General features: G+C 40.3%; 1 protein-coding gene across 2 annotated transcripts in view; it reads right to left on the reverse strand.

The window, feature by feature from the left end:
• Positions 1-20,659, reverse strand: part of Tor1aip1 (torsin 1A interacting protein 1) — a 29,638-nt gene that overhangs the window by 3,186 nt on the left and 5,793 nt on the right. The window contains exons 4-10 of one of the 2 annotated variants that reach the window (XM_021174234.2): positions 20,383-20,427; positions 13,260-13,298; positions 12,413-12,493; positions 10,222-10,278; positions 8,555-8,596; positions 7,865-7,933; positions 3,691-3,747 (exon numbers count right to left, since the gene is read on the reverse strand). In XM_021174234.2, coding sequence (XP_021029893.1) covers positions 3,691-3,747; positions 7,865-7,933; positions 8,555-8,596; positions 10,222-10,278; positions 12,413-12,493; positions 13,260-13,298; positions 20,383-20,427 — 390 coding nt within the window. The remainder of the gene's footprint in view (positions 1-3,690; positions 3,748-7,864; positions 7,934-8,554; positions 8,597-10,221; positions 10,279-12,412; positions 12,494-13,259; positions 13,299-20,382; positions 20,428-20,659) is intronic. The other variant, XM_021174243.2, reaches the window with a different exon arrangement.

Below are 20,659 nucleotides of genomic sequence, written 5' to 3' on the forward strand. Positions count from 1 at the left end.
TAAATGAATTTGTTACACCTTAGTCCTCGGGCTGGGGCATGCTGTAACTTGGTATAAATGTCTATGTAGTATGTGTGAGGCCCTAACACATTATCACACACAAAAAAACCAAACAAAAACAAAAAAAAAAAAAAAAAAAAAAAAAAAAAAAAAAACCAAAAAAACCCAAAACTAAAAACAACAATAAAAAAGACCCCACTACAAGACCTTTAACCCTCTGAGTACATATTTTCTCAATGTTGTCTGCTGTACAGCATAGACAACAGTTGTCCAAAGAAAAAGGAATTTTACAACTAAGCTGCTACTTGAATCAGCACTTTTGAAAATGAATCATTTTTACTTGAAAAATAATTAATAATCTATGATTAGTCACATTCCTGTATTTCATGAACAATGAACAAAGCACACCCGGGACTTTCAGGCAATATTTGTTGCCAGTGTAACATTCAAACTTTCATGTGAAAATTAGAATTCTGGAAATACTGCTCCTACCATTACAAAACTAATAGCTACCAATACTTAACTTTAAAAAGTGTGTGTGTGTACAACCTGTGACAGTCAGTTCTTTCCTCTACCATGTGGGTCTAGACGACTGTACTGGCTGGTTTTATGTGTCAACTTGACACAGGCTGAGTTATCACAGAGAAAGGAGCTTCATTTGGGGAAATGCCTCCATGAGATCCAGCTATGGGGTATTTTCTCAATTAGTGATCAAGGGGGAAAGGCCCCTTGTGGGTGGGACCATCTCTGGGCTGGCAGTCTTGGGTTCTATAAGAGAGCAGACTGAGCAATCCAGGGGAAGCAAGCCAGTAAGTAACATCCCTCCATGGCCTCTGCATCAGCTCCTGCTTTCTGACCTGCTTGAGTTCCAGTCCTGACTTCCTTTGGTGATGAACAGCAATGTGGAAGTGTAAGCCCAATAAATCCTTTCCTCCCCAATTTGCTTCTTGGTCATGTTTGTGCAGGAATAGAAACCTTGACTAAGACAACAACTGAACTCAGATTCAGACCTGTGCACAAAAGCCTTTACCAGCTGAGCCATCTCACCAGCCCCTTATTTTTTAACTCAGTTAATAATATTGTGTGAGTCAGGGCACTGAACTCATGCCAGGTCTCCCACTGCTCCTCACTACACAACTATCATCACTAGGACTGGGATTACAGGCAGGCATCACCACTCCTAGCAATATTTAACTCTTGAAAGATCTTGAGTTTGATAGTGACATTAACAAATGCAATCTTTTATACTGTACATAGTGTGTCAACATTCAGAAAATGCACATACCATTTGCTTTGTTTTCATGAGAGGAGGTCTCACTATGTAACCTCGACTAGTCTGAAACTCACTATATAGACCAGGCTGACTCAAACTCCTGGGTGATCCTCCTGTCTTTTCCTCCTGAGTGCTGGGATTATCCCTGGGAGCTCCCTGGCTGCATACACTGCTTCAAGGATGAAGTCTCACTCTGTAGTCGGGTATGACTACTACTTCAGATTCCCACCATACCCAGTGAAAATCTGATAGCTTAGTGAATCAGTATTTTCTAATGATTAATGCACGACACTTTATTCAAATTCTAAGAATTTAAGCAAGATGTGGTGGCTCATGCCTGTAACTTCAGCACTTGGAAGGTAGAGCCAATATCATCAAGAGTTCAAGGCCAGCTTCAGCTATGTAGTGAATTCAAGGCCAACACAGACTACATAAAAGCTTGCCTAAAATACACACACACACACACACACACACACACCTTCCCCTCCCCCCAAAAAACAGCAAAAAGGAACTACCAACTAAAACAATTCTAGAAAATGACAATGAATTTTAAGAGCAAAAATCTCACTAACAGTCCCTGGTTTCCTGTTTCAGGCCGCACTTAAGGACCTGCCGCTTATCCTGCTGTTCCATATCCTTTGCCCGCCCACTTCCGCCTCCTTCATCCTTCCTGAGCACTTAGTCTTACCCCTCTCGGTTTTCCTTCTGGTATTTTATGCTTTACCCACATTTACATTTATTTATATGTACATATGCTTAAACATATTATAATTTATACACATATACACTGATACATTGCAGGCTAGAGTCTGCATATAAGAGAACACACAGTTTCTGTCTGCGTTTGAGCCACCTTCCTTAATGCTATACTTTCCAGACACACCCACTTCCTTGAAAATTCCATAATTACACCTCCTTTACATCTGAATAAAAGTCTGTGTGTGTGTGTGTGTGTAGCACATTTTCATTACCCATTCACAGGCTGGTTCTACTTCCTTGCTGTTGTGAATAGAACAGCAGTGAACATGGATGGACACACAAGGGTCTCTGTGGCAGGACATGGAACTCTTTGGCTGTATACCCAGGGGGTATACCTGGGTCTATGGCAGCTCTGTAATTTCTGGAAACTTTTATCCTCCCATCAGAGTGAATAAGGACTCTTCCTCTCCCTACAACCTCACTAGTCTTTACTGTCAGTTATGCAATGTTAAGTTGTAAGGAAAGTCCACAATTCCATAAAAAGGTTTTGAAAATTCTTCATATCTGAATAATATTTTTAGGTATCTAAAAACAGAAGTGGGTATGAGAGTCCAAGTAAAGTTTATTAAACTAGAGATTAATGTCTAGGTAAATATGAGTAGGTTTAGTCCTCTTTTTAAAACTACTATGTGATCCTGCAACTCCACTGCTGGGTATGCATCCAAAGGGATGAATTCAGTATGTGGAGGAGACATCTGCATCTCAGGTTCACTACAGCAATGATGCAGAAGAGTCAAGCAGTGGAGACAACTCAAATGTCCATCAACTGATGAGTAGATAGGGACAATCATCCATAAAAAAGAATCCTGCCACCGGCAGTGGTGCAGTGGCGCACGCCTTTAATCCCAGCACTTGGGAGGCAGAGGCAGGCGAATTTCTGAGTTCAAGGCTAGCCTGGTCTACAGAGTGAGTTCTAGAACAGCCAGGGCTACACAGAGAAACCCTCTCTCGGGAAAAAAAAAAAAATCCTGTCATTTACAAATTAATTCAAACTCTTTGTAAGTATTTTTATCAGTGTAGAAAGACACAAAAATTTCAGAATCACTAATAATTGCTTAGTACTTATTATTCAAGGTAACAGGCTTTGGGAATAAGAAAATTCTTCAAGGCTGTATACAAGGTAAGTGTTCCAGTTTAGTTCAAATACACCTCTGTGACTTCAAAACCTGCAGCATTTGTTTCGGTCACACTATATGTTCCCTTCCTGCTAATCTGGCCTACTTCAGTGTAATGGTAAGGGTGGCTTCCTCACTAATAGACTATTAGTGCCATGTGTGTGCACAGGCCATGGTGGGTGTACGCATGCGCGTGGAGGTCGGAGTGTAACTTTGCCGAGTCGCTTCTCTCCTCCACCTTTATGTGGTTCCAGAGTCTGAACTTTGGTGCTGAGGCTCAGACAGTAAGATTTTACTCACCGAACAATCTCTCCAGCCCTACTTATCAACATTTATTTTTGGGACTATGAACAATAAAGTCAAGAGGAAACTAGATGTTTCATATGGTTTGTCTCCACGGAATTTCCCTGCTGATATAGTATATACTTTTTCCAAAGAAGTGCTTATATGATGCTTCAAATAGCATCAAGTCATACTGCTGTCAAAAAATGTTGTAAATCCAAGCTATCAAGTTTGGCCCACATAATGATTAGACAGACTTACGTGGCCTGGAGGTTGATGGAGACTGGTTTCCAAAGTTGGATTTCTGAATGTTGTTATCTAAAATAAAAAGTAATTTCAGAAGACCATCATTTTTATGTTTTATTTGCCTATGTATTCTCATTACAGGAAAGAAAATGCAGGGGTCAAGCAGAGGTGGTAGGTGAAGCAGAGTCTCCAAACGCCTGCTACACTGATGCCCCTCACAGTTCATTACAGCAACACTAACCAAGTACAGAGGGAACCCTTACATACTCAGTGTAGAGAGAAAGCCTTGCAGCTGTGTTAGGAACAAAGATAAGAGGGCAAAAAACCATGCACACCCTAATAGAAGCCTGAAATAATCTGGAAAATGACTATTTACAAAACTGCTACCTGTGAAGATATTGTAAGAAAGAGGAAAATGTAGATTATGGATTACTAAATTACATGGAATAAGAATTTCCATTTAAAATGCAATCTTAAATCATTATTTTCTATCTTAGAATGACTGAAATAGTTTCTGTAGGATTCTGGCCATTAAATTCTTAATTAATATTTTTAAAATCTTATAAAACAAAACAAAACAAAACAAAAACTGTATCAAGAGACAGAGAGGCCCAACAACTTTACTGGTACGGCCTCCCTCTGCGGTCACATCCGTCTACCACCCGCCTGCAGTAACTCTGGGATGGACAACTCTGAACAGATAGATGCTCTTCCTTGTGCTTGAGAAACCCTGGGCTAGATCACAGGAATAAAGTTAGAGCTGCTAAGATACAGAAATTGCCTTGAGTCATATGACCAGAAAACAGAAACAAAACTGAAACACTCAACAACCAAGCAAGACAAAGTGACATCATGCTAACTCTAAGAGCCGATTCTTTGGGTTACCAATTCTGCTCATGAAACTTTATTAGAAACATTTAAATTATGCCATAGGTTACAAATGCACTATTAAAAACAAAATACTAAAAAGGTCCCCAATATATCAGATGCTCATCTTAAAGACCTCATTACATAATTACAAAGATAAATGGGATATGGCAGTTCTGTGATGTTTTACTCTTTATGATGGATATGACTAATAAGTATTACATATGTGTTGTACACACTATGTATGTAATCCATAGATCATAAACATACTTTGAAGACTGCTATGTATAAACTGCTGAGGTATTCTCTCTTCCTTACTAAATCACTAAAAGCAGTAAGAGAAACATGGAAATCTATAGAGATTTTCAAGTCCAAAGTTATAGCAGCAGTTACTCCATAAAAGTCAAGAGTGCAGGGTCGTGAATCTGCCAGTTATTGATTTTCACATGATATACGTAAGTATTAACAATTATGTGGCTGGGCGGTGGTGGAGCACACCTTTAATCCCAGCACTCGGGAGGCAGAGGCAGGGGGATTTCTGAGTTCGAGGCCAGCCTGGTCTACAAAGTGAGTTCCAGTACAGCCAGTGCTACACAGAGAAACCCTGTCTCAAACAAAACAAAACATGAGAGAGAACAGCTCAGGCTTGATGGTGTACAACTAAGATCAAGCACTCAGAGGTGGCACAAAAATAAGGAGAAGTCTAGAGCTGGCTATGTGAGATCCTGTCCAAAACCCAAAGCAGTAGCAACCAGAAGCTAAACAAAATACCCGGGACAGAAGTTTAAACAACTATCTTGGACTGAAGAGTAATTATGTAAAGGCTATTACAAAATCACCACTGGTGTCTTTCACTGTTACAAATATTTTCATCCTTGCCATTGTTCTGTACTAAACAAAACTTTGTTAATGGACTAGTAATCTTTCTTTCCTTGGTCTAGATATGTAGCCCAGGGTGTTTTCAAACCTCCTGTCTAGGCAGCCCAATTATAGGTGTGCACTACTATACTCAACTGGATGCATGCACATTTCTTGCATGCCATTTTTCTACAGCACTCTCAAAGTCCAGTACAATACCTAGGTACGGTAATTACAAGTACTTAACTCCAAATTCTAAAACTTAACTACAAATTTGGTGTCAAAAAACAAAAAAACAAAACAAAAACAATGCTAAGCCAGTCATGGTGACTTAATTTCAGGCCAGCCAGGGCTATACAGTTGAGACCCTCTCTCACGAATAACGGCAGCAGCAGTTTCCTTTCGCAATGAGCAATGTCTTAGAGAAAATAAAAAGGGTTTTGAGAGATATCACTGAGGTAAAGATAGCAGAGACTGCTCTTCCAGAGGACAAGAGTCCAAATCTCCCATCAGGGAGTTCATAGCTCTAGCTCCACAGGATCTGTCACCCTCTTCTAACCTCTGAAGGTACTATACTTGTGTGCAAATACAGCACACACACTTCAGTCTCGAGCTCAAGTGACAGCTCAGCAGTTAAGGGTACTTGGTACTTTTTACAGAGGACCTGAGTTCAGTTCCTGAGATCTAATGTCTGTAACTCCAGCTCCGAGAGAACCAAAGCCCTCTTCCAGCTCATGGATAAGCATGCACATGCGCGCGCGCGCGCACACACATACACACACACACACACACATACACACACACACACACACACACACACACACACAAAATAAATTTAATCTAAAAAAAGTTTAAAAATCTTCTCTGGTATTAATGTGTATAATTTTTTTTCTTTGCTATTTATTTCCTGGAATACAGTATTATAAACTAAGAAATACCCCAAGAAGCTCTGAATTTTCCATGGTAATAGAGACTACCATTACTGCATTTTCTACTTTCAAGTGCTACCTCTTAGATTTTAATTTTCAATCAGGAGGCAGAGGCAGGTGGAGCTCTCTGAGTTAAGGTCAGTTTGGTCTACATAGTGAATTCCAGGATAGTCACGTGTACACAGAGAGATTCTGTCTCTCAAATTTAAAAGGAAAAAAAAAGGTTTTTCATTAATTCTAATAATCTGAATAATTAGTATTTGGTTTCCTAAGTATAAGAGGCAATGAAAAACAAATTTTAAGAGGAAATGCTTTTCTTTTCTTTTTTTGTTTGTTTGTTTTTTCTTTTGGTTTTTCGAGACAGGGTTTCTCTGTGTAGCCCTGGCTGTCCTGCAACACACTTTGTAGACCAGGCTGGCCTCGAACTCAGAAATTCACCTCCCAAGTGCTGGGGATTAAAGGCGTGTGCCACCACGCCTGGCAGGAAATGCTTTTCTACTATCAAGTAGTACACACAACACTGAAAAATAATAGCCAAAAGTAAAGCAGGAGGAAAGGGTGTTTTCATTTTATGCGGCTAAATGGCTCATTTAAGAGTGGAATACAGACTCTGATGAGGAAAAGTCAACTGTAATCATTAGAGATTACCGCAATCTCTAAGTGTGTCAGTCCTTCCCTGAGCAACAGATAAATGTGAGGGTTTCATACAGCCTGCTGTGATAGTACACACCATTCTAAAACCCCAACTCTTGAGCAGCCGAGGCTAAAGGATGGCGTTCTAGACAATGTGGGCCGTAGTGTGAAACACTGTTCTCAGCCCCAAAACCAAATTCTGTGGTGTGGAGGGTGAAGAGCAAAGCACCATGCAGGGCAGAGAACAATGGACAGTTCACACAGCCAATACTCAATAACTGACCTGACTATTTCCTGCGTGTTTTTTGTTCATCTTGTGACTGAACCCAGTGTTTTATGCATGCTGGCCAAATGCCCCACCACCTAGTTACATCTTCAGCACTAATGTGGATGTATTTCTACAGACTGAGCTCAAAGTATGGTCATTTTGTCACATCAATTTACAGATTTATTAAAAAAGATTTATTTATTTTATGTATATGAGTGCATTCTTATTGTCTTCAGACATATCAGAAGAGGGCATCAGCCCAACAGATATTTCTTCCATTCAGTGACATTTGTGCTACCCTAAACATAATCATGAAAATACTATTTGTGAATTTTCAGCTTTTATGACATGAAATAAGGGGCAAAGAAGGCTGCAGTAGAGTGCTTATCTATATGGAGTCCACGAGAACACACACACACACACACCTGAAGTTATTAGCTGCTAGGTTGTGAGGTGTGAGGCCTGGGAACGGCCCCCACTGGTTTTTGCATGCCACTTCCTACACTGTACTGGCTGCACTGGCTGCAATCTCATCTGGGAGCAGAGCTGACCGTTAGTACTTACTGGAAGAGCTCAGTATTTGTTATATTAGATAGTCAACAAAGTACAGCAGCAAAGAGAGGGATCTACTTACATGCCATTCTATTCCTCATTCTTACAGCTTGCTCAACCCACTCCTGAGGGTTTTCCTGACATCCTGAGGCTGAAGCAAAAACATATATACACACATCATTTCGTATACTAAATTTATAACATAGTTCAACATATACAATAAATATAACAGGGAGGGGAAATGCAGGGGGGAACACATCAAAGGTAAAAGCCTCTGAAGTAAAAGATAATGTCCTGGGGTCAGACTAGTGACAACAAAAGCCTTCCCTCAGGCAGAAATAATTGCCCACCAGATAAAACTACGATGTACATCTTTACTCTGATCTAACACTGAGTTCAAAACTATCCCATTGGATTCTAATTACATTTAAGAAGGAAAGTTGGGCAGTTACCCTCCAAGTAAATTACTGCGGCTAAAACAGCCCTGAATAGAATGCCACATCAGAGTAATTACATACAGGACCATTGTGTGATGGACTTAAAAAGCTGAGGTGAAATGATTTAAAATCAAATTACAACTTTATTTATTTGGGGTTTCTCTGTGTAGCCCTGGCTGTCCTAGACCTCACTCTGTAGACCAGGCTGGTCTGGAACTCAGAAACCCTCCTGTCTTTGCTGGAATTAAAGGTGTGTGTTATCAAGTTTGGCCATGTTGGGACTTTTTATTGGCTGAACAAGGCAGGAAGAGGGCTGACTGAAACAGAGAACTTACTCAGCAGTAATGGCTGATTCTCATGAGCTGGGAAGTCCTGATCTAGAACAGAGAAAAGGAGTGAAGTCAGAGAAGCCTGGGAACAGAGACAGAAGGAGCTACCACAGCCATGTCACCTGTCTACCAGACAAAGACACCGATCCAACCCTCGGACCAGTCAAACACACAATAAATATGTATGTTTTCCCTTTTGTGTGCATGTGTATGTTGAGTGCTGGTGCCTGCAGAAGCAGGCGGTGTTAGAGCTTCTGAAGGTGGAGTCACGGGTGGTTCCGAGATGTCCACTGTGGTGCTAGGAACTGAACTCCCATCCTCTGCAAGCACATTTAACCAGAGTCATCTTCCCATCTTTTTTTTTTTTTTTTTTTTTTTGGTTTTTTGAGACAGGGTTTCTCTGTGTAGCCCCGCCCGCCCCTGCCTCCCGAGTGCTGGGATTAAAGGCGTGCGCCACCATCGCCTGGCTCATCTTCCCATCTCATTTCCCTTTTTCTAAACTAGAAACACCTAGCACTGGACAATGATAAGACGTCAGCTCTAGGATCATTACTCTGAAAATGGCTATGCTGAAGCTGTGGCTCAGTGGCAAAGCACTCCATTTGTGTGCGTGAGGCTTTCATTCTCAGCACAGAAAGGAAAAAGAAAAAGAAAAGCCCATCAACCAACTGACCAGGCTGTGGCAGTCTGATGAGATGTCCGCCATAAGTCTTGGGGCAACATTTCATACTTGGGCCCCAGTTGGCAGCACTCGTTGGGGAAGTTTAGGGGGCATGGCTTTGTTGGAGATGTGTCACTGGGGGCAGAGGTTCTGAACTTTTGTGTGTGCTCTCACAGTCTCCTGCTTGCAGTTTGAGATGCGAGCTCCCAGCAATTCCTGCTGCCATGCCTTCATTCTTGACATCATGGATTTTAACCCTTTGGAACTGTAAACTCAAATAAACTCTGCCTTCTAGAACAGTGGTTTCCAACTGTGGGTCGTAAACCCCCCAGGGATCTCATATCAGATATTTAAAAATGGGTATTTGCATGTGTGAAAATAATGGACATATATGTACACACACACATACACTTTCTCTCTCTCATATCAAATACTAAAAAAGTACTCTAGAAAATGTGTTTAAGGCTGCATCTAATAATAAAGCTCAATTAGACAGGTTCCTCTTATTGATACATAACAAAATATGGCAACTTAGATTTAATGAAATATTTTCAAAAAGGAAATGTCTCAAATCTTGAAGTTTAATTTAAAAATAGAAAAAGATGAAAATGCTATTATTCTGCTTAACCTAAGAACACATATATATTCATTGCAGATTATCCACAATAGAAATAGCATTTAAGAAAACTGTTGAACTGATGTAGAGCAATGTGATAGAATGCTTGCCTAAAAGTACTAAAAACCTGGCTCAACCTGTAGGACCCCTAAAAAGTCAAAACCAAATGCCACTCATGATCATTGTTACCTGCATCTTAAAACATTACTTCTAATATTTTGTATTCTGTCATCTCAACAACAAAGATGAAAAATTACAACGCTATAAGACTCACTACTCTATCAGTGAACAAACTAAAAGCAACCCACAACCTAGTAATATAACCAAAGACACAGCACAAACAGGCAGGACAGGGCTGGCCTCCTCCCGGCAGACCTAGGAACTTGCACTACTTACTGTGTGGCAACCCCCTCAGTGATTCTGGATGTTTACCAGCTGCTGGGGTGGCTTCATCTAAAAAACACAAAGTATCTGAAGCATCACTTTCCAGTGCTCATTTTATGGGTGAAGAATGAGTCATGAAAAGAGTGAGACAGATACACTACAGGCAATAACCTGAAGTTCAGGATTTGGTTTTAAATCCTTCTTGGCCTGCAAACTGTACCACAGACATTTTCTTTTACGTGACATGAAAGCAGAAGGAAGGATTATTTTTGCAAGGAGGAAAGGATGGAGCTGAAGTGGAGGTGTAGAAGCCAGGCGTGGTGGTGCACGCCTTTAATACCAGCACTCGGGAGGCAGAGACAAGCGGATTTCTGAGTTCAAGGCCAGCCTGGTCTACAAAGTGAGTTCCAGGATAGCCAGGGCTATACAGAGAAACCCTGTCTCGAAAAACAAAAACAAAAACAAAAACAAAACAAAACAACAACAAAAAAAGAAGACTGAGCACACGTACATTCCACCACAGATGGGGGAGGGGCTCAAGGCGACACTTCACAGAAGGACCTAATAGGCAGTTAACAGTTGCTGGGGAAGGGAAGTCATATCCTCAGTGGGGTAGCCACTGGTAAGTTGCCCTTGCCCAAATAACCACCTCCCACCCACCTCTACTCATTCAAGCAGCCCTAATTAAAGGGAAGTGGGAGCATAGACTACAAACCAAGTAGGAAGGGGACTTGTTGGGGGAAGTTTAGCAGGAGGCAAAGGGAGATGGGAGAGGATAAGGGAGGAATATGATTAAACATTACCTACCATTTGATTATGAAAGAATAAAAATATTAAATGTTTTAAGAAGGATGAGGGATGGGAGAGGGAAGTGGGGGCAGCTAAGAACAAAGTGTAAAGATGTATATGTGTGAAAAAAAAAACACTATATATGCAAGCATCTAAAAACAAAACTGTAAACTGACGATGGAATCTGGGCACCGTGGTGCAAGTCTTTAAGGCCAGCACTACTGTGGACAGGAGTGGGACTGAAGCAAGGGGATCAATAGGGTCAGCCTGTGCTATACAAGAGCTCCTCTCTAATAAGATAAACAAATTAAAAAAAAAACCTCCCCTAACAAAAAAAAAAAGGGAGAAAATCAGGGAAGGGGATATACAAATGCCAAATGCCTACAACCAGCTTTTGAGCTTTACATTTTTTAAAAATTTCTGTGGTCCTGGGAACCAATCAGGGCTTCCCACCCAAACGTGAGGCACATACTCTACCAGCAAGGTTTGTCCTCACCCCACTTATCTATTTAAGTTTTTGAGGCAGGTCTTACTGTATAGCCCCAACTGGCTTGGAACCTGCTACCTGAACCAGATTGGCTCGGAACTCTCAGAGATCGACTTGCCTCTGCCTCTCAAGTAAGTGCTAGGATTAAAAGTGTTCACCATCACAGTCAGCCCCATGAGCTTACCTTTAATGAGAAGAATGTTGATGCCTTGTTGATCATGAGAAGTACAGACATTTCCATGAGGTGGTATTTTTGTGGGACTAAGAGTTACCCGTTTATGGAGTGTGCAAATAGTTTAGCATCTTCTTAAGCTTTAAGTTTCTCTATCCAACTCTTAAAGGCAAGTTCACCTGCACAATTACAGACTGCCATACAACAAAATCCCCTGTGATATCTAACATGGTGAAGACTCTGACTTAAAGACAAAGTAATTAATTATCTAATACTACTAGAGGTTCCTAAAACTGAGCAGTACTCCTGAGTACCAATGTGATCAATTTCTCAAAATTCAAAACCAGAAATTCTTTTTTTTTTTTTTTTTTTTTNNTGTTTTTGAGACAGGGTTTCTCTGTGTAGCCCTGGCTGTCCTGGAACTCACTCTGTAGACCAGGCTGGCCTCGAACTCAGAAATCAGCCTGCCTCTGCCTCCTGAGTGCTGGGATTAAAGGTGTGCGCCACCACGCCCAGCTCAGAAAGTAATTCTTAAGCATAAAAATATCTTTCTACAAATACTCAAGCCAGCTAAAAGTGCTCTATTCAGCTATCTGTCACATGGCACAATGGAAGGAGTAATTATAATGGACTAAGCATATAACTCTAAAAATGATTTGTAAAAATTTTTAAAGGCTTAAAAATTACTTAAAAATTATATTTTAACTACAAGATAGCTCTGTGGGAAGAGTCACACACATATAAAGCCACATTACCTCTAGACTCAAGAGAATCGCTGGGTCTGGCCCTGAGAGTGACGTCGCTGTAAGAGCTCTCGAGATCATCTTCGGTTTCTCCTACAAGGAGGCAGACAATGCATAGCACAGTCTTTATGCTTGCGTTCAAAAGTTCCAAGTCAACACAGGCCAATGCTACAGTGCAGCCCCTGAGGGTCCAGGTCACAGCTGCTGTTTATTTACTGAGATTCCTATTTGGAATAACAAAGTTCTAAATGAGCTACAGTTGAGCTCCTGTATTTGGTTGTCTTTCAGACACATAATTATTACTTCTTAAACAAATAATGTCTAAAAACCATACACGGAGGCTTTAAAGCAGATTCCATAATGAACAGATTAATCAGGAAATACTGGGACAGTTTTAGCTTACTGGAAGAAACTACCATAAACTGACTATAATTTGAGACATGACTAATGTTGGCGAGTTAGTGACTTTTTTCATGGATAATGTACACATACAAATATTTCAATATCCAAATGACTAATTTCAAATATATTAGCTTAAAAATGAACTAAAGTTATGCTTGTATTTTCATAAACTAGTCATAAGAATTTCAAAGTGATGATTTTAATATAACAATCAAGACTAACATATGGTAGAAGTGGCAAGTGCTAGCTGTCCTTAAACCTGAACAGCTAAAGATGTTTAGAAGGATGGACAAGTGTCCCTCATCTGTTCTATCCAAACAATCCTGCTTTATCTTAGTGTGCATTGCTGTGGTTTTTGTCTTGTTTTAAGAAAAATACTTCTCTCTTAAATACTCAGTAAAATTGCTTCTAATATAAAGAAAGACAATGTATTACATGACAGTTAAGAAGAAATTACCTTCTTCGAAGAAATTGACCTGTTGGGCAGTGGTAGCTTCTAGAAGAGAAAGACATAAAAGTATGTAACATTGAAAACTAAAGCTTAGAAATAATAATAAAAAAGAGCATGTGACTAGGGAAAGTCAACACAAAGTACAAAAGGAAATGTTTTTCTCTAAGATGACTAAAGCGCTATCATTTTCCTCAGAAATAAATCTGACATAAACTCATATTACAAAGAAATGCTTTTATTAAAATTTTAAATGTCTATGTGTCTATCATGTGTGCAGAAACCACGAGTTGTTGGTTCCCCTGGCGCTGGAGTAACAGGCAGTCGTGAGACAGCACACGGGTGCTGGGACTCAGGTCATTTGTAAGAGCAGTGAACAACTTAACCACTGAGCCTTATCTCCAGCCCCAAATAAAAGGCATTTATTCAATTTTTTGAGACAAAGTCTTACTATGTATTCCTGACTAACCTAGAACTCACAATGATCCATCTGTCTCCAAAGTATTAGGATTAAAGGTGTATACCACCATGTTTTTAGTTTTTATAAAACATGTACTTAAAAACAAACACTCATTTTTACTGAAGTGTATTTGTAAAGTACCTGCAGAGGCCAGAGCTGCCTGACATGGTGCTGGAAATGAACTCAGGTCTTCAAATCCAATCTTTCAAGTTCCAGGGATTTAATTTTCTTTTTTGTTTGTTTTGAGTTTTTGAGGCAGAATTTTAAACAGCCCAGGATAACCTCAAATTTGCTACTTAGTCAAGGCTGGCTTCAAATGTCTCATCCTACTATATCCATCTCTTGAATGCTGGTATCACGGGTGTATAGAACTATGCCTGGCTATTTTTTTTTTCCTTTCATAGGTCTGTTGGTATTCTAAATATAACTTGTGTGCAGAAAACATTAAATTGCACATTGACAAATATTCCAGATTTGTACAGGTCCACAGGTTTTCCCATTCCAATTCTCTCATTTACCAGACTCTCTCGACTTCCTTCAAAAGCCTAACAAGCTGAAGGAACAAAAAGGTCCTTAGTGCACTGGTGTGACAAAGAGGAAGTATGAGCAGAAAAAACAAATTCCCTTTAGTTTCAGCAAGTGATGTACATCACTGTTCTTCAAAAATGAGGACGTTAAAGACAATCAAACATAATAACCAAACTCTAAGACCTTCAGGTCTTTCACATGGGCGTTTATGATGCTTGTGTGTTCCCCCACCACCACCTCTCTCCCTCCCTTCTTCCTCCCCTCCCACCTCAGTTCTTTGAAATGGTTTCACTGTGTAGCCCTGGCTGTCCTGGAAGTAACTCTGTAGACTAGGCTGGCTTCAAACTCAAGAGATCCACCTGCCTCTGCCAAGTGCTGGGATTAAAAGTGTGCACCCCTACCACCCAGTAGTTTGTTTTTTTCAATAATGGAAGTTACATCCAAATATAAGCATAACTGGGCAAAAATACTGACTAAAACTGTGGAAGACTAGGATGACTCAGACTTTACAGAATTGGGAGAATATTTTTTTTCAACTTTTCTCTCCATCTGCTTTCTTAACGGGCATAAAAGCTTTCAGCATCACAACAGTGTTTTCTGCCAAACCTAAGCAAAGTCAACTGAAGGCCACAAGGAGGCCCCTTGAATGGAATGGTGGTTACAGTAGAAGGCTGAAAACACAAAGCTTGCAGATTAGCCATAGGTTTCTTTCCTTTGTTACAGGGCTGAAGATTGAACCTAAAGCCTAGTACATTGCTGGGCAAAGCACTATACAGATGAGTTAACCTGCACTCCTGACTCAAGTTCCCAAACTAGACACTATCTAGACAGTAACCCCTGACTACTGAAATACTTCCTGTAGCCAGTGAGATTTGTTTCATAACAGCTTAAGTGGATTTGCCTGTCTCTAAGTTCCTTTTTGCTCTCTACCATGACATTGGATTGTTAACAGTTGCAATTCTCCAATAAACTTTGATTTGGAGAGTTGATTTTCATGTTACTCATTTTTGGCTGACAGGTGGAAGTATGATTTCAGAAAGTGATTCTAAATATTTTATTATGAATTTGGAATTTTTCACATCAATTTAACTAGGTTAATATTAGTAGAAGTTTAAAGCTCTTTTGAAAATAGTGGAAGTTATAAATTAGTATCTAAAATATACCTGTCAACATTTTTGCTAGAAAACAGAAAACCAACCACTCTGAGAAACTTGCCACCAGTACCCCGCTTCTCCCAGACAGCGAATCTAGTACACAGCACGCTGTGGTAGACCGGGTGGGTGTCCAGGACCGAGCCTTCATTTTCTTTTTCTTTAAAGTAAAATGCAAAGTTGCTGGTATGGTGCTGCACAACCAGGATTCCAGCATTCAGGAGCGGCTCAGGCAGGAGAATCCCAGTGAGTTTAAGCCAGCCTATGCTATATAGTAAGACTGCAGCTCAAAACCATTTCTCTCCTTCTCCCTCTTCCCACTGCCCCCAACCCAGGGATAGGAAAATGATTAAAATGTTATTTATATTCTGTATTAGAGGAACTGTTCCATGATTGAAAGTCTTTTTTCATCCTTTAAATGTTACTAGTTTAAACTTTTAAATCACATGTATTTCCCAAGCGCTTGTGTAATCAGGGACAAGAGGCAGCAGTTGCTCCTCTCTCCACCATGTGAGTCCCAGGGACTGAACGCAGGCTGCTACCATTGCAGCCACTGCCATTGACCCCCTCAACCACTTCACGGGCCCCTTAAGGTTTTCCTTTCTTTTTTCTCTTTGAGTGAACTCACAGATATCCTCCTGCCTCTGACTCTTCAATGCTAGGATTAAAGGCATGCACTATTATGCTCAGCTCTGAAATTTTATTTTCCAAGCGCTAAATTATTATAATATTTTACTTTTTTATATAGCAGTTTTAGTTTATATAATTACTCGGATAGCATACATGAGCCACCACATATGGCTTACTCTTTTTAAACTATTCAGTACATAGAAACACGTAGAAAAGGTTGACTTGAAAGCAGGTGTGGTGGAGCATGCTGGCACTCCCAGGATTTGGACCCAAGTCCTGGGTCAGTCTAGGTGATAAAAGTTGTGTCACAAAATAAAAGGATAAAATGACTTTTTAATTTAGTCATAGCTTTCTTTTCAGTTTTTTATGACAGGGTCTGCCTATATAACCCAAACTGTCTGCAAACTCACAATTCTGTCTTTTCTTCCCTTGATTACAAGCAGGGGCCATCAACACAGGCTTCTTTTTCATTAAAGAACCAAACCAAACCAGCAACAACAAAAATACAAACACTTTGAAAATTGTTTATATACTGTCTGGTCCAAATATCTTTTCTTTAATTCTACTAACATAATATCCTTAAACCTGTATCAACAACATTCAAGCCTTGATTGATAATTGGTGATACAAGGCTAACTTCATTTCATCATTTGAAAAGAGCCAGGTCTGGGCTGGCAAGACGGCTCGACTGCCACCAAGCACTAAAACTGACTTCCTTTCCCATGATCTGTATAGTCGAAGAAGGAAAAGGAATTCCACAAGTTGTTGTCCTCTAACCTCTAAACACATACATGCTCTCGCGCGTGCATGTACGTACACACATACACACACACACACACACACACACACACAATCCCTGATGGAATGAGAATATCATTCTACATATTATTCAAGGCCTCAAATAAAGACACAAGAGCGCTGTCACCAATTGAGGAGTTGTAACTCCTGTATCACGAGGTCTCTAAAGCCAAAATAATGACACTTGTCCACAGCAGACAGTATTAGCCAGGCTCTTCCTTGCATTTGCCTGCTATTCCTATTTCAACTTTTTTTTTTCTTCGAGACAGGGTTTCTCTGTATAGCCCTGGCTGTTCCTGGAACTCACTTTGTAGACCAGGCTGGCCTCATACACAGAAATCCGCTTGCTTCTGCCTCCCAAGTGCTGGGATTAAAGGGGTGCACCACCATCGCCCGGCTATCCTATTTCAACTTTCAATCAAATGCCTTTTCCAACTTAAAAAGCCAAACCTTTCCATGTAAAGAACTTTTCCTCCATATTCTACATACACTGTTATTTTAGCATTTATAAAAAGTTACAGTGGGGATTGGAGAGATGGCTCAGTGGTTAAGAGCATGTGGTTCAACTCCCAGCAACCACATGGTGGCTCACGACCATCCATAATGAGATCTGATGCCCTCTTCTGGTGTGTGTGAAGACAGCTACAGTGTACTTACATATAATAATAAATAAATCTTTGGGCTGGGGTGAGCAAGCCCTGGAACGAGCCAGCCCTGGAGCGAGCGAGGCCGGATCCAGCAGAGGTCCTGAGTTCAATTCCCAGCAACCACATGATGGCTCACAACCATCTGTACAGCTACAGTGTAGTGATATATATATATATATATATATATATATATATATATCACATCTTTAAAAGTTACAATGATTATTTTTCATTTGAGTCAGTAGTCCAGGCTGGCCTCAAACTCACAATCCTGACCACCCTCCTGAGTGCTGACATTCCAATGATTTCTACTGTTTTTTTCTTTTTCACTACCTAATGCATTCCTGAGATACAGAAAAGAAAAAAACTTAGACAGAGCTCTTTGAGGTCCTAGCATTGAGGTCCTAGCATTTATTTAGGTCACTGGCATAGGAAGTGGTTAAAAAGAAGTTTGTTCAAACACAGCAACGTAAGAAAAACAGTCTGAGACTAGTTCTTCCTAATAAGGTTCTAAGCATGCATGCATTCATTCATGCATTCACTTATTCATTTATTGAGGCGGGGTATGCATTCATTTATTCATTCATGCATTCACTTATTCATTCATGCATTCACTTATTCATTCATGCATTCACTTATTCATTCATGTATTCATTCACTTATTCATTTATTGAGGCGGGGTATAGGGCCTTGCTGCACTCCCACCTTTGGTCCTCCTGTATCAAGTCTCTGAAGTGCTCGGACTATTAAGTGTGTGCCTGGCTCATTTTCATCTTTGTAATGGAAACTACAAGAATCTATAGCCTAGGCTGAAGAGGCAGCTCAGTGGTTAAGAGAACTGGTAAGTTCCCAGCTCCTACATGGTGACTTACAACACACGTCACTCTGGTTCCAGGAGATCTGAGGGCTCTTCTGTTCTCCATGTCCACTAGGCATCTACCCATACACGCTGGCAATCACTCATGTGCATAAAGTAAAAATAAGTCTTAAAAAAGCATAGACAATTTCTAATGACAAATCAGCAGTGTCTATTGTGCTGCTGGAAATAAAGGCTTCCTCCTTTGATGCCACTTCCCTATTATTCAGCTTCCTCTCTTTCTTTTTAAAGACAGTTTTACTTAGTCCAAGCTGCTGGCCTAGAACTCTAATATAGCTCAGACTGGTTATGAACTTGTGGCAATCCTGTTTTACACCTCCCTCCCCCCACCAAGTGCTAAGATTACAGTCATATGCCCATGCTAAATAAATCACCCCCAGTTAAACAGAGAATTTAAGAAACTCACATGGAAGTTAGGCGTAGTGCCCAGTCTGTAATCCTGGACTTAGAAAGTGGAGTTAGGAAGATCATGAATCAAAGTCATCCTGAGCTACAGTGTTCTTGGGATAACCTGGGCTACATGCGACTATCTCAAGAAAACAACTCTCACTCCCAAAAACCAAAAAAGAAACTCTTGTAAGTAAAAGCATATCTGATGAAGTATACATTGTAAAGTTCTTCTTAGCATCCAGGAACTATATAGATCCTGAACTATAAGAATGAGCCCAGGCCTAGATTAAAAATGAGTTTAATAGAGAAAGTTAAAACTATATACTTATAGAAAAATATTAAACATTTAGTCTTAAAATTTAAAATGAATTCCAACCATATCCAACACGGGTTTATGTAAAGCTAAGATGGCTTTGATCTCCTGGTCCCCTTGCCTTCACCTTCCAGCACTAGGACTGAGGCACGAGCCAACTGGCCCAGTTAAAGCTTTTATTAAAGCCCAGATTTTATTGCTCTATTTTTCCTCATCTGTGTATATGTATGCAGGCCTGTGCACCCATCCACGTGCATGTGGAGACCAGAGGAGGAGAACGGATGTCTTCCTCTATCGTTCTCTGCCTTATTCCATCAAACAGGGTTTCCTTCTGAACCTGAATTTGTCACTTCAGCAAGACTAGTTAGCCATGGAGCGTCTAGATCCACCTGTCTCCAGTATCCACTCGTGAGCCTTACAGGCGCTGAGGTCATGCCTGTCTTTATGTAGGTGCTGGGAATCTGAACTCCACACTACAGGTATGCAAAGCACTCATGAACCCCATCCCTAGATCCCTAAAACCTAGATCTTGAAACCTCATGATCTACATCAAGGCAAACACTAAAAGCAATTAAAAGTACTAAATGAACAAAAGAAAACAAAACCAAGGGCACAGTTTTTATGAAACAAAACAAAACAAAACAAAAAACACCTCACTTTTCTCTTCACACTATAAATTAACAAAGGCTAATAAAAAAATACCTTACTAGCCGACGCACGCCTTTAATCCCAGCACTTGGGAGGTAGAAGCAGGCAGATTTCTGAGTTCAAGGCCAGCCTGGTCTACAAAGTGAGTTCCAGGACAGCCAGGGCTATACAGAGAAACCCTGTCTCGAAATACCAAAAAAAGAAAAGAAAAAAGAAAAGAAAAAAAACAAAAACCCTTACTTTAAGTTTGGTAGAACACATTGTAATTAAAGCACTAAACACTGGGGAAGTGGAGAAGAGGCAGGAGGATAAACAGTTTTGAGTCATCTACAGCTACAAAGCTGACACCAGTGACAATACATGAAACCGTTTTTCAAGAAAACAAAACAATAACAATGAAGAAGAAACAAGACAAACACCCAAGAGGGTCAAGAGGAGGTAACCCAGTAACAGAACACTTGACAAGTGTGTGTCAGGACACGGTTCAATTCTCAGAACCACACAAAAGTACTTTATTCTTATGCAGTCTCACATGTAATTCAAGTAATAAGACTTAACTTTACACAGAATAAAATCTAAGGAACTGAGATAATGAACAAAGTAAAATTCTGAAGCCAACCATAAAACACTTGTGCATTTTGTTGCTAAGAACCCTCAATGAAAACCTCTAAGGATTAGAGAAAAACAAACCTCTTTCATTCGTTTTAGTATTTCCATTTGTTTGGTATGTTAAATCTGTAAGAGAGACAGCAAGAAAACAATTAGAACTGAAAGGGGACACACCAGATAAAGCTCCTTAGCGCATGCTTAGATCTTACCGTGGTAGAGGGAGCGGCTGAGGGGCAACACACACCCGATGGACAGGACCCAAGGCAGAAAGCAAAGCAAAGGCGACTGTACAGAGCAGCTCACTAACTTTCAGTCACAGCCATGAAACCGATGGAAGGACTTCCAAAGTTTTAGTTCA

The sequence above is a fragment of the Mus caroli genome, chromosome 1 (assembly GCF_900094665.2).
Source record: "Mus caroli chromosome 1, CAROLI_EIJ_v1.1, whole genome shotgun sequence".
Taxonomy (NCBI): Eukaryota; Metazoa; Chordata; class Mammalia; order Rodentia; family Muridae; genus Mus; species Mus caroli.